This window comes from Helobdella robusta, assembly GCF_000326865.2.
Source record: "Helobdella robusta unplaced genomic scaffold HELROscaffold_21, whole genome shotgun sequence".
Taxonomy (NCBI): Eukaryota; Metazoa; Annelida; class Clitellata; order Rhynchobdellida; family Glossiphoniidae; genus Helobdella; species Helobdella robusta.
This window is the reverse complement of record NW_008704124.1, coordinates 1,650,425-1,664,661: the sequence shown is the minus strand read 5'-3', so window position 1 is coordinate 1,664,661 and position 14,237 is coordinate 1,650,425. Positions and strand designations below refer to the sequence as shown.

Here is a 14,237-nt window from a genome sequence, read left to right as displayed (position 1 = left end):
GCTTTTTTCAATAAAGTTTATAATGGAAAAAATACAATAAGACAATTCCAGTATAAATTACCATGACTATGATTCATGTTTGACATATTATATTCGCTATCCTAAAAAGCATTTTTTTCACCTTCATAGTATCTAAATTAGCAGCAAACGATAGAGAATAATACAAATCTGTGAAGCTAATTCAGGGAGGCAATGTTGATGTTTTTCAACAAGAAATTAATCATTTTCCTATTTTAAAATTGTAGATGCACTCTTTTTTCTTCATTTTTACGGCATTTCAGCTCCCTGTTGGTGCTACGGTGTGCATTGTTGGAATGGGGTTTTATTCTTATATGGTTATTTTGTTCTGGTTAAATCGCATCATATAGATTTATGTATTTTAGAAATTCTATTAGTTTAGTTACGTCTTCTCTTCGCGCGTCTTGAAATTTTGTGGGAGATTTTTGTCAATAAGATTGTCAGCAAATGGGGTTTTGCAAGCTATTATGTGTTGAATTGATAACTTATGTTCAGAATATTGGCATATAGGTTGCGCCGTTCCATTTAATAATCTATGAGTTAACTTTGTGTGTGCTATCATTATTCTATTAACTTCTGATGTTGTAAATCGAGTGTTATTTGTTTTAAATCTTTTTTGATCAAATGGTAATACATTTGTTAATCAATATGCGGTTGATCACCACATCTTGAATCCTGTTGACCACTTTAAAAATCTTGGTGTAATAATCAGCAATCGTTTCAATTTCGGTCGGCACATCACTCATATAGCGTCTACACGTGCATACCTGATCACCAAGCGATAAAGACCTTCTCACCAAACCTTTCTGCACATACGTTCGACCATTATTTGAATATTGCTCGTCCGTCTGGAATCCTCACTAGAAATACCAACTGACAATGATAGAAAGTGTGCAAAGGAGATTCACAAAGTTCATTCTTTCAGTTCGTCATCTTTCGTACCCAACTCGTCTGTGCTTAGCGGGATTACAAACGTTAGAACATCGCAGACTAATTTCGGACCTATGTTTTGTGTACAAAATATTAAACAACGTTATCAGCATTCATTTGAATGATCTGTTTTCTCCCTTGTCCTACCAGTCGACTCGTGGACATCCTTACAGACTACGTGAATCTAACACGACAGCAACTTTTTTAGTAGCAGAATTGTTCGAATATGGAACTCATTGCCTGAAGAGATTGTTTCGTCACCAACATATTCAATTTTCAAAAACAAAATAACTTTAGTAAACCTCAACCAATTCTTATCTATTGTGTTAATATTGAATATTTCTTTTTCTCTTTCCTATGCCTGCGCTTAAGAAATGTAGGTTTTGCTCTCTGGAAATGCATGGGCTAACATTTTGACTCTAACTTATCATTACATTACATGAATTGTCATTTCTATATGACTGTTAAAGTGTGTGGAATGATTTTTTGGTTCGTGTTTGTGTACTTGGATTATACATTGCTGTTGAATAAAATGTTTGATTGATTATTTGTTGATTGATTGATCGATCGTCATGCTGACAATGCAGCGTTATTATCGTTTTTATCCTTTTTAATTTCGTGATTACGATATGACACTTATTTAGTTTTGATCTCTTTTTCATTTTCTGCCATTTTTTTAATTGTAATTGTCTGTTCTTTTTTTTCTGACCGGGCAAGTGGCCTGTGTGGTCCTCTGGTCAGTTGCGTAATAAATAAATTAATTAATGGTATGATCTACCTTAATTGCGTCTTGGAGTCGTCCCATTCAGTCTACCACTTTTTATATACGTATTAATATTTTAGGGCTTTTAGAAGAGTAATTATTGAAGATTGTAGCAGTTGTTTCAACATATTGTATGTGATTTTTTCATGTCTTTTAGCAGGGTCATTTCCAGTCTCAATGACATGTATGAGTTCTGCATGTTATCATATCATCGTATGGCTCATTATTATTATTTGAGTTGAAATTCAAAATATTTCTTTCTTCTGAATGATAAATTTTCTTGGAATTATTTAAACTATCATTTCATTTGATTGATAAAAGATATTATTGAAGCTTACATAGTTTGAGTTGCTTTCAGTGTTTTTATTAGTTATTTTGTTTACTGCTGACCATATTTTATTTGATGGAGTATTTTTTGTTATTGAAGCACTTTTTTTAATAGTTTAGTTTGACAGTGATGAAAGAGATAAACAGCAGTTCATTGCAACAATTTAGTCAGATTATTAAATTTTCAGTTTGAATCAAATCATTTTGTTAAAAGTGTTAGAAAAAAAATTAAAAAAGTAAAACAACAGCCTTTTATTCAATTTCATTTAGTGAAAATAAATATGTCAATTAATTTGATCATAAAAACATATAAAAATCAATAGTGATGTTAAAATCAGCAACTATGATGACTGTAGCATGTTTAGTGTGGAGTTATACTAATTACATTACCTTACAAGCATCACAATTCAACTGACCTATCATCATATGATGATTCCCTATTTATTAAATCTTTGAATCTATATTTTGTTGGTGTTATCCCACTTTTGGATTGTTTCAGACAGGGCTCCACATAACGTTCCTGCTCCATTTTACACCTTTTTCTAGTATAAATAATATGTAATCGTAATCTGTTATCATTGTAATCCACAATGCAAAGAAACAAATATATTATCTATTTTATATAATATAATACCTTTGTGGTGGTAAAATAGTTCTTAAATTGTGTGCCACAAAATGCTGCTACTGGTGTAAACTATTTTTTAATTTATTTCACAACTGCATAATATAACATTAAGCAAATAAATATAATGTGAAAATTTATTATTAAAACTTGAAGCACCAGCAAAGCATGTATGTATCTCATTTAAATTTTTATTTATTTAAATTTTAAATTACTTATTCATTTTTTATTTGATTATTTAATTTTAATATTATAATTTTGGTTTTATAAATTTATATATTATATCATATATTATATAATATTATTCCTTCAAAATTTTTTTATATTATCATTAATATTTTTATTTGTATATAATTCTATATTAATATTACAAATTATACTTTTATAGTTCATTTTATACTGTTTAGTTGCTTAATATTAATTTTTTCAATTCTTTTTTAATTGTTATAATATATTATTATTACATTATAAATAATAAAGAGTATAATTAATTATTATTTTTAATTTTTTTATAGTTGAATTTTGAACAGAGTTGAATTTTAAAGTTAAACAGAATTAAAATAAAATTATAAAATCAAACAAAAAATAACTTAATAAAATTTATTTAATAACATTATTAGAGAACATATCATATATAATAATAACAAATTTATAAATAACATTAAAGAATAAAAATTTCTTTAGAAAATTAAACTTTTAATAATCACCATGCCAACCAGAATTTATGCAAAGTTAATTTTGCAACAGAATTAACAACAAGTGATCGACCCAAATTTAATTGTACAATAATAAGATAGGAATGAATTAACTACGTCATAAAACTCGATGACGAAAACGTTGCATCTTGCGAGCACCGGAAAGATGAGCCGTCACCATGGACATATATAATATATAGATTTGGCAGACGCGTTATACATACATATATATATATATATATATATATATATATATATATATATATATATATGCATTGATCATATATATATATAACATCAAGGTCAATCTAACATATATTTGCTGAAAAGCAAATTTAAGTTAAAGTAAATAATCAGATTTTAGCCGGTTGTTTAGCGATTATCGTTCTAGTTGCTTTTTTGTCAATTTATTGACATTAATTGACGATAGTAAGGCGTTTGATCAAAAAAATCAATAAAATCAGACCCTCCATTTATCAGCGCATTCATCACATATCTACTTCGCCAAAAAAATAAATTCATGAGACCAGGATCCATCCTCAAAGCCGCAAATACATTAATAAACTGCAACCCAAAAACTTTCACTGACAGTAATTGGGAAAGCAAAGCCATATGGGACCAAGTCAACAAGATTAAAGACTCTGACAAATCATCCAACACATCAACATTACAGCCTATTGATGCCAACACACTCAACACCCACTTTTCTTCTATGTCAACCAGCCCGTCCTACAAAACTCCACCAATAAAAGCAACAACATTCAATAGTCGTCAACATTAACCATTTACTCCATACTCCGTCCTGCACATGCTAACGAAGGCCTATCCATCCGGTACAGGTCCAGACAGTCTACCAGCATGATTTCTACAAATCATCACTCCATTCATTTCCAGCACTTTATGTTTAATCTACAATCACTGCTTAATGCATTTATTTATCCCATCACAATGGGAATCCAGCACAATTCATCTAACTCCTACAACAAAATACCCATCATCATCAATAGATTATTGCCCAATATCTATCACCCCCATACTTTCACGTATTTTAGAAAAGTTCATTGTTAGATCATTCATCTATCCAGTTTTCAACCATCCATCCATCAAACCACTATTACAAGATCAGTTTGCATTTTGCCCTACAGGTTCATCTACATCCGCAATCATCTCTCTTACTTCCACAATAACATCTTTTCTTAAAAATAATGATTATGTTCATCTTATTGCTTTCAACTTTTCTAAAGCTTTTAACACTCCAATCACTTCTCACTTTCAAATAAGTTAGCCTTTTTTCCTCTACCTGACAACATTCACAATATTATAATAAAGTTTCTTTCTAATAAAAGTCATTCTACTTTTTTTTAGCTCTACTCTTTCATTTACTCTACCTATTAATTCTAGCGTAGTTCAAGGTTCTGTCCTTAGACCATTTACCTTTATCATCAGTGCTTCTACTCTCAAAACTTTTCATAGCTCTAATCACCTCATCAAATACGCTGACGACACCTACCTTATCATCCCATTATCTAACTCAAACACCATCCAATCAGAACTCGACTCATTAACTACATGGTCAAAACGGTGCAATCTGTTACTTAATCTTAATAAATCATTTGAACTCATCATTCACAATAGCCGCAAGAGAATAAACATTACCTCCAGAACACCCATCAATCACTCGCACAAGTCAGTTAAAAATTCAAGACTGTTCAAGAAAGTAGAAATTAACAACAACCACATCATCCATCCTCTACTACCACCAATTAAAACTACAACACACAACCTTCGTCAACACAAACATAACTCTCAAGTCGCCACTAAGAAAAAACTTTCATCACAAGACACCTCAAACATATTAACACTCATTAAAACTTTATCATTCACACAACTAGTTTTTATTTATCGATCACCTCACTCACTAAGTCATCATCTTTCTCAATTTTTGTTTTTTTTATTTACTTATTTGTTTAATTTTGTACTACTGCCTTGCATGCTGTAACAGTTTCTGCGTCTGTAAGATTCTGATTTTTAAAGAATAATACAAAAAAATGTCAATTACTACTGTTTAGGCGTTTAATTCCATAGAACTAAAAAAAATTAATAGGCAGGTAATTATTATGCCATATCCATTATATCTCAAAACTTATTTATAGGACGTTGCAAAAAGTATCTACATATTTTAAACACTTATAGTTTAAGTGTTTATTCTAATTTTATTATTTAAAAAGTGTAAATTAATAAATTTACTAGCTTATTATTCGAGAGTTAGCTACCAAAAGTTTTAACAATCGCGGACGACCCCTTCCTATCACTCCTTCAACCTCGAACTCTAACGCTCGCCTAATCTCGACCCTTTCATCCTTCACAATTGCAAACAAAAACAGTGATAACACTAATTTTTGATGCACTCCTACCTTAACACTAAAAGCGTCCGACATCCCCCTTCCGACCCTCACCTTTGTCTTCGCCCCTTCATACAGCTGCATCACAGCTTTAACAAGTCTCTCATTCACTCCTTTCTTCCTCAACGCCCATTCAATGACCTTCCTCGGTACTCGATCAAAAGCCTTTTCTAGATCCACAAAACACATGTACAATTTTCGTTTCTTTTTCCTATAATTCTCCTGCAACATTCTTACTATAAACAACACATCCACCGTTTCCCTACCAGGTATAAACCCACACTGCATTTCATTAACTGTCATTTTATTTCTCAACCTCCTCTCAAGCACCCTCTCCACTACCTTCATTCCATGCTTTAGCAATTTCACACCCCTGCTTTGCTACTTTGAACATTTTCCTCAAACTGACATCAAATTCCATTTTCCTCATTAACCTATCTGATGCTTTTGTCATTGCAGTTGCCACTGTCCGTTTTGTAGCCTTCTTAGTCTTCCTATACTCAGATTTCGCCTCCCCATCATGTCCCTTCTCCACACCCTAAACCTTTCTTTCTTGACCTCCAAAACCTTTCTCATATCTTCATCCCACTACCACGTCTCACCATGCCTACACTTTCCTTTCGTCCATCCACATACTTTATCTGCCGTAGCCAACACACAGTTCCTATATTTTTCCTAAACATCTCCATCCTTACCACTTTCCCAACTTTCAGCCACCTTTACTTCAAATGTCTTTCTCACCTCTGCATCCTGTAACATGTCTTTCTTTTTGCCACAAACTTATCTTTCTTCCTCCCCCTTATTTATTTTGATGCCACATCCATCACAACCATACTATGCTGCAACATACCAGATATCGCCTTTACATTCCTTACATACTTACTTTCTATGCTTCGCCCTTAGCAATATATATAATCTATTATTTACCTATGCTCCCCTGACCTATATGTAATTAATCGTGCTGGTTCTCTTGTAAACCAGGTATTTCCCACCACCATGCTAAGTGCATCCGCCAACTCCAACACTCTACGCCCTTCCTCATTCCGTATACCATATCTCCATCCCCCATGTACACCTTCATATCCGTCTGCATCCGCCTCCACATGACCATTCAAATCACCTAACAACACCACAAACTCATCCAACCCCTCTTGCCCAATCTCGTCAGAAACATCATCATAAAACCTATCCTTCTATTATTCCTATGATAGCAATGAGGGAATAAAATTATTTTTTATAGCAATGTGGAGCAGCCAGGATCAGCCTGAACAAAGCTCGAAGTTATAACTAGAGAAAATTTTCTGGCGATTTGATTAGTCATCCAATTCATTGAGGAGCGCTGTTGAACATCGCGGAAATAGCGCTTTACAATTGATTGATTGATTGACTGATTTATCTTGACAGTATGATCTAGACAAGACTATATATCTATATATGTATATATATATATATATATATATATATATTTATTTATATTTTATATATAGTATATGTTTAACTATAAGACTTTATATTTTTAAAATGATTTTTCACGTGATTAGGCGCAACCCAAAGCATATGACAAATGTAAATAAAAGCGGCGATTGATCGGCAGATTAAAGTTAAAACAGTCCTAACAAGCCAAGATTTAATTTTTGATGATTGATAGCTGGGGGCTTCTCAAAAAAGATGTTGAAGTTTATAATTTTGTTTTGTTGGTTGGTGACTTTGAAGTTTCCTTCGGCTGAGTGAGTTTATTATTTATTTATTTTTACCTTACGCTTACTAGTTAAAGTTAATAAATATAAAAATAATTTTAATTAATTATTTATTTTATTTTAATAATTTATTAAATTAAATTATTAATTACTTGAATGTGCCAATAAATAATATTGTTTTGTATAAAAACAAAGTAAATCAATTGAAAATTTGTTGAAAATTAAAATTTAAAATAATGAATCAAGTCTTAGCAAATGGGAAAAATAATATAAATATAAAATGAAATCTTATCTGAAATTTTAAAATAATCATAATAATAATAATAATGAATTATTAATTAATAAATGGTATCATTTAATTAAATAAAAATAACATATATATATAATTTTAATTTGCAATGAGTATAATTTAAAATTATATAAATTTCATATTTCTCGTTAGTCTCTTATCTTACTATCATGTATTAAATTGATTAATTTTTTTTTTTTTTGCCTTGATCATGCCAGCATTTTTATAATAGAATAGATTTACTTAAGACAAATTAGATGCAAAACTATCTTCATGATCTGACATTGAAACTACAGTTAACATCTCCTTATTATAATTTTTAAGATGTTCATTGAGAAAGCAGTTTATAAAGGAAACAATACATTATGATGGGGCTGAGGATCCTGGGTCTCCTTTATTTTTGACTCCTTACATTGAGAATGGAGATATAGATAAAGGTTTTTAAACAATATTTTTTGGTATTAAACTCTTATACATTATTACATTATGTTATAATACAATGTGGATGCTTTTTTTAGCTCTGGCACTTTCAAAGGTTAGATTGGAAGGGACCAAAATCGTCAGCTATTCTGGATTCTTAACTGTTAACAAATCCTCAGACAGCAATATGTTTTTCTGGTTTTTTCCAAGCCTGGTATGATTTTTTCAGATTTGTTCAAACATGTAGCTAATATAGATGTATACATTATAAATATTAACTAGAATGATGACCCAAGAGATCCTGTGTTATTATGGCTACAAGGTGGGCCTGGTGGATCTTCACTATTTGGATTGTTTGTTGAGAATGGTCCATTTGGAGTTAATGAGCAACTCAAACGTTTGTTTTTGTTATGAATTATTTTTATTATGTAGTTAAGTATTCTTTATCTACATTTGCAGTATTTGAAAGAGAATATACATGGAACAGAAAGTACAACCTGTTATTCATTGACAATCCTGTTAGTTTTTTTATTGCCAAAGTTATATTATTCTCATATGAAGATCTTTTACACTGAACAGATTGTCCAAAACAAATTGATCATTATGTTATCATTTTATTATTAAATAATTGCATACATTTTGGCAGAAGAGTTCAAAATATTTTAAAGATGTTAATTTTATGACCTACTATTTTTTTGGTTACAGACATTTGTAACTGTGTAAAATATCAAACCAAAGCTTAGGACTTTATGGTAAAGTTTATTAGAATATTAAAAAAATGGGAGACTTATTGGAAAATACTCTGGATTAATTGTTTGCTTTTAAAAATTTTGATAATTATTTTTAAAATTTATTTTCTGCTCTGAATGTTTAGGTTGGTACTGGATTTAGTTTTGCAAATGATGATGGCTATGCCAGAAATGAAGATGAGATCGCCACTAACTTATATGAGTTTGTTTGATTTGTTTGTACTTCAAATTCAATTTACTCAATCACAATATTGCCAGGTTGGTAAGTCATGAGAGCCATCATAAAATTGACCGAAATGTTGTAAGAGGAGTTGGAAGTAAATTTTAGAGATAAGAGCCAGAGAAAGTTCAAGCTGATTTGAAATATTCAACAAAGATAATAGACTAAAGAGAATTAGAAAAGGGTCTTAATACTGTACATTTGGGTTTGCTTACAATTCTGAAATAAGCAAATTGTTATTTAGGGTAAAATATCGAAGAAGAAATTAGGCTTGTAAGTTTGATACAAAAAACATCAACTCAGGAGTGAATAAGATTGAAGATAAGTAATAAGAAGATTTAAAAGTTTATTTAACAAGAGGAGTGAAAATTTTTTTTGTATTGAAAAATAGTTTAAATGATCAGAACATTATCTGGTTTGTGGTTGTATAGTTGTTTGGTAAGAGAGGGCATAGTGGAAAATATGGCAAATTTCAAATATGAGATGTAGTAGCTTCTGAAGGATATCTAATTTTGTTATTTGCTTCTTCTAAAATGCTAAATAGGTAACTTAAAAATTTGACTAGATTTTAACATAAATGTTTTTGATTCATTGACAAAATTTTTTGCTATTTATACCCTAACCTTTGTTTGTGTTAATTCTCGCAGATATAATTTGATGATATATAAATGGGTGTCATAATTTATTTGTATGCCTATTGTTAGCATTTATAACTGTTAAACTCAAACATACAGGGCACTACTGCAGTTTTTTGATTTGTTTCCTGATTTAAAGGGGAACCAGGTCTACCTAACAGGAGAGGTAAAATTCAAAAGCCTAACACTTTTTTTCATTAACTATTATGTTCTACTTTTTCAAGTCCTATGCAGGCAAATATATTCCAACTCTAGCAAATAAAATTCATACTTCTCCAAAACCAAAGAAAATTTATTTGAGGGGGGTGGCCATTGGAGATGGCTTTACTGACCCTCCGGTGGTAAGTCTCTTTGTAGCACTTTTATTTTTTCTTGTTTTCAATTTTGACATCCGTTAGATTTTTACCTGTTTTTTTTATTATGTGACAGATGATTCACAGTTATGCTGACTACTTATATGAAATTGGTCTCTTGGATTCAAATCAGAGGGATTTTTTCAGAAATCAAACAGACCTATGTGGAAAGTTCATGGAGAATAAGAAATGGGTTGAAGCTGAAAAAGTATGTGGTTGTGGTTTGGAAACGTTTAAAAAAAGGTAAGTTAAACAAATGTATTTTTTTTTAGATATTTGATCTGCTTCTGAATGCAGATATAATCAATGGATCATCTTTTTACCAAAACTGCACTGGCATGTCAAATTACTACAACTACCTTAGAACTGTTGTAAGTTTAATACTTATATAATTTGCATGCTTGTTAACATAATCTAGTAGTTTAAAAAACTTGTAATTTAACACTCAGGAACCAGTTGAATACGGGTATTACAGCAAGTTTATAACAACAGCGCAAGTTAGGAAATCTATTCATGTGGGTAATCTACCATACCAATCAGGAAACAAAGTGGAAACATTTCTATTGGAAGATTTTATGCAATCTGCTAAGCATAATTTAATACCGATCATGAACCGTTACAAGGTTATTTTATCTTGATTTTTATATGGTCACACGGTCAGTCAACTCACTAAAATAAAAATAACAGGTATTGCTATACAGCGGTCAGTTAGATGTCATAGTTGCCACACCCTGCACATTCGATATGATAAACAGCATGGATTGGAATGGGGCAGAAGAATTCAAAAGAGCAAGACGACTTGTATGGAAAGTTAGCCCAGATGATGTAGACGTGGCCGGATATGTCAAAAGAGTTCATGACTTTTATTTTGTGAGTAACCATTTCACTTCCTATAAGTTTGTTATGTATATATATACCATTTAATCAAATATTTGCATTCTTACAAACATACTAAAACTTCATAACAAATCATGTTTTGTGATCATTCACAGACGACATGAGCAGTAAATACATTTAAAACACTCTAGTTTTTCCAAATGCAACATTGTTATAAGGCGGAAAAGTATATCCCATTGAAGCTATTAGCATAGTTGGAAGTATGGTTGAACAATTTAAGTATGCTGTGATCTAAATAATGTATTCTAAATTACTCTTCTAAATTAGAAGAGTAACGACTAAACTGATTAAAACAATGAAAATATAGAATGATTTTTAAGATTTTACAAAAATTTCCAAGTTTGGAAATGATGACAAGAGTAAAAAGCCAGAGTATGGACTATTATTGTTTGGATCAAATGAAGAAAAGCTTGAAATAGCAGAATTTTCCAACAAACACTCCTAACAAACTATAAATAAAGCAATATACATGTATACGTATACGCCTGAACTCTGTTACATTTGGAATGTGAGGTTAATTTAAGAAAAAAGTTAAAAGGTGAAAATGGAGCATAATTTTCTTGGTAGCGATATCAGAAATAAAAACATTATATCAGTTTTTGAATGCTGGGAATGCATATATAAAAATAGGCAAGGATTTTTGTGCTTGTTACATTTTGTTGTGGTCATCACGATGAATTAGGGATTTGAAATGCAGTAAAACTTCGGTGTAACGTACTTCTGCGGATCAGAAAATTTGTACGTCTTATTCGAGATTCGTTTTAACCAACTCAAAAATTTTTGGAAAATTTTCAAGCAAAAAACTATTTCATTCTAAAATTTGTATTTTTACAATTAAAAAACAAGTTTAAATACTAAAATTATAACATTTTAATAGTTAAGAAAAATCAATTGGCTAATTTTTGATTTAAATCTAACGCCTCACGTTTTTGTTTATACTTTCTTACATTTTAGGATCTAACGCAAAAGAATAAAAATCCATCGATTAAATAAATATAGGTAAAATATTGGGTTTATTTATCAACAGACTCAAACTTCAGTACTCGTTGTCAAAAGAGCTTTATATTTGCGTACATCATATTTCTATATAAAAAAAAACACGTAAAAATGTTGGGACCGTAAACTTTCGTGCTTTACACCCGAGGGTACTTTGTTACCGAGTACTTAATTACAAAGTTTTACTCTAGTTTGGATCTGAATTTAACATGCATCTGAGTACTTAAGGGCAATTTTTAAAACAAAGTTAATCAGTTCTTTAGTTAACAAATTTTTCATTTGTTTCATCCTCAATAATAAAACAATTATTATGTATTTTTGTTTCAATCTACATAACGCCTCTATCCTGCTCTACACATTCTTTCAACTCAGGTAACCATCAAAGGTGCAGGTCACATAGCTCCCTACGACCAACCACGACGCTCTTGGGATATGTTGGATAGATTCATCTCCGGAAGACCTTTTAAATAACTTTTGATTTTATCAACCTTATTTGACTATTTGAAATTATTTCCATTATGAACCATACTTGTAATTCATTCCTTGAACCGATTTTTGCTGCTAAATATATAACACCAAAACCAATAAATTTTATATTGACAAGATTTGAATAAATAAAGAACATCATTATGAAACTTCTGAAAATTTACAAAATGTACAATTATTATGGGAATTAATAAACATTTAATTTTCTTTAGTAATAATCTAAATTATTCAAAATAAGATGACAAAATTAAATCAATACGGATGCTGCTCAGTTCAAATTAATGAAATAGGAAAACGAATTTTAATATATTTACAAAAAGACTGTACAGATGATTAATTGTAATTGTTCAAATTTATTGAAATTTGAGTTGATTTGAATGCATGATGTTTTGAGTTTTTAAATCTCGTGGTTTAACTGATCAATTGACTAGATTCAGCCAAAATGGTTTTTAGTATATTTAAATTTAAAAATTAACAAATGCAAATAAGTATTGAATGTTTGGTGTGTATATTATATTTATATATTTTTTAAACTATATATATATATATATATATATATTTATATATGTATATGTATATCAATATATATATATATATATATATTGATATACATAATATAAATATACAGATATATATATTAGTTTAAATAAGCACAAGGAAGAAAAGTCCAAACTGCTACGTGTATGATGAACAAATGTCTAATATCTCAGCCAGCGTAGATGTCATGCTAGTGTTGCTTGGCATTTTGTTACAGAGCAAGTCAATTATTCTTTCTTTATGTTTCAGTAAATTTCGCTTCACTTGCTTGCATCTCCTTTCATCAGAAACGTCTGCTTGCGAGTTACTTATGACCAAGATGACGTGCTTTATAACGAGGACAGCTCTTTTCAACATATCTGGACTGTAGTCGTTGTGTGGAGACGTTGACTGTAGAGATGATGACGATGCAGAAGGAAGGTTGGGTTGCATCATTTTACAGCACTGAACCTCAATGAATGATAGCAATGAGGGAATAAAATTATTTTTTAAAGATAACATTGTAGAGCAGCCAGGATCAGCCTGAACAAGGCTCGAAATTATAACTAAAGAAAATTCTCTGGCGATTTGGTTAGTCATCCATGTCAGAGGATCATCATCTGTGTCAATTCCGTTGTCACTGGCACATCCTGAAATGATTGCATCACTCAGTCGACTGAGTAACAAAACTATTCGCGAATATGGTGGTGTTGCGACAAGAAGATCTGCATTTGAATCTAAAATGCAAAGTTTAGATGCGGATTCTAAAGCTAACATAAAAAATGATGGGTTTATATCATTATAATCGGCAAACGTTGAATACGCTGGACAGATGGCTTTGGATACGTTGCTGTCTTTTGCTATGAATGAATTACAAGTGCACCAATGAAGAAGTCCATCCAAAATGGGAGCACATATCTCCTCGGGATATATGGAAAGATCTAACTGTCCAGTAATGTTTGAAAGGATAACTAACGCGTCTTCTCTGAGAGTTTCCAAAGTCTTATATGAAACAACTACATTCTCTGCTTTTGATATTTTGGTTTGCTTTAACAGGAATTTGTCTATTGGATTGAGTGACTCAGATTCTAAGCACTTTACCTGACTAATGTCTGGAGTGTTTGATGTTACTAAGTTTTCTGTAGCAACCGTTTTTTTATGTTCGTGACCAAGAAGAAGAATTCGAGCAATGATGATAAGGAGACCAGGCTGTTTAGAAAAT

General features: G+C 30.8%; 1 protein-coding gene across 1 annotated transcript; it reads left to right on the top strand.

Annotated features, from left to right (window-relative positions):
* Nucleotides 1–8,122: 8,122 nt before the first annotated feature.
* HELRODRAFT_77890 (hypothetical protein) lies at nucleotides 8,123–12,484 on the top strand (the record flags this gene model as incomplete). Its single annotated transcript, XM_009018361.1, has 12 exons — nucleotides 8,123–8,180; nucleotides 8,262–8,377; nucleotides 8,446–8,560; nucleotides 8,623–8,681; nucleotides 9,038–9,114; nucleotides 9,867–9,933; nucleotides 9,992–10,108; nucleotides 10,197–10,328; nucleotides 10,393–10,491; nucleotides 10,570–10,743; nucleotides 10,808–10,990; nucleotides 12,386–12,484. Coding segments are annotated over 12 exons (1,296 nt in total), but the record flags the coding sequence as incomplete, so codon positions are not given.
* Between the last annotated feature and the right edge of the window lie 1,753 nt (nucleotides 12,485–14,237).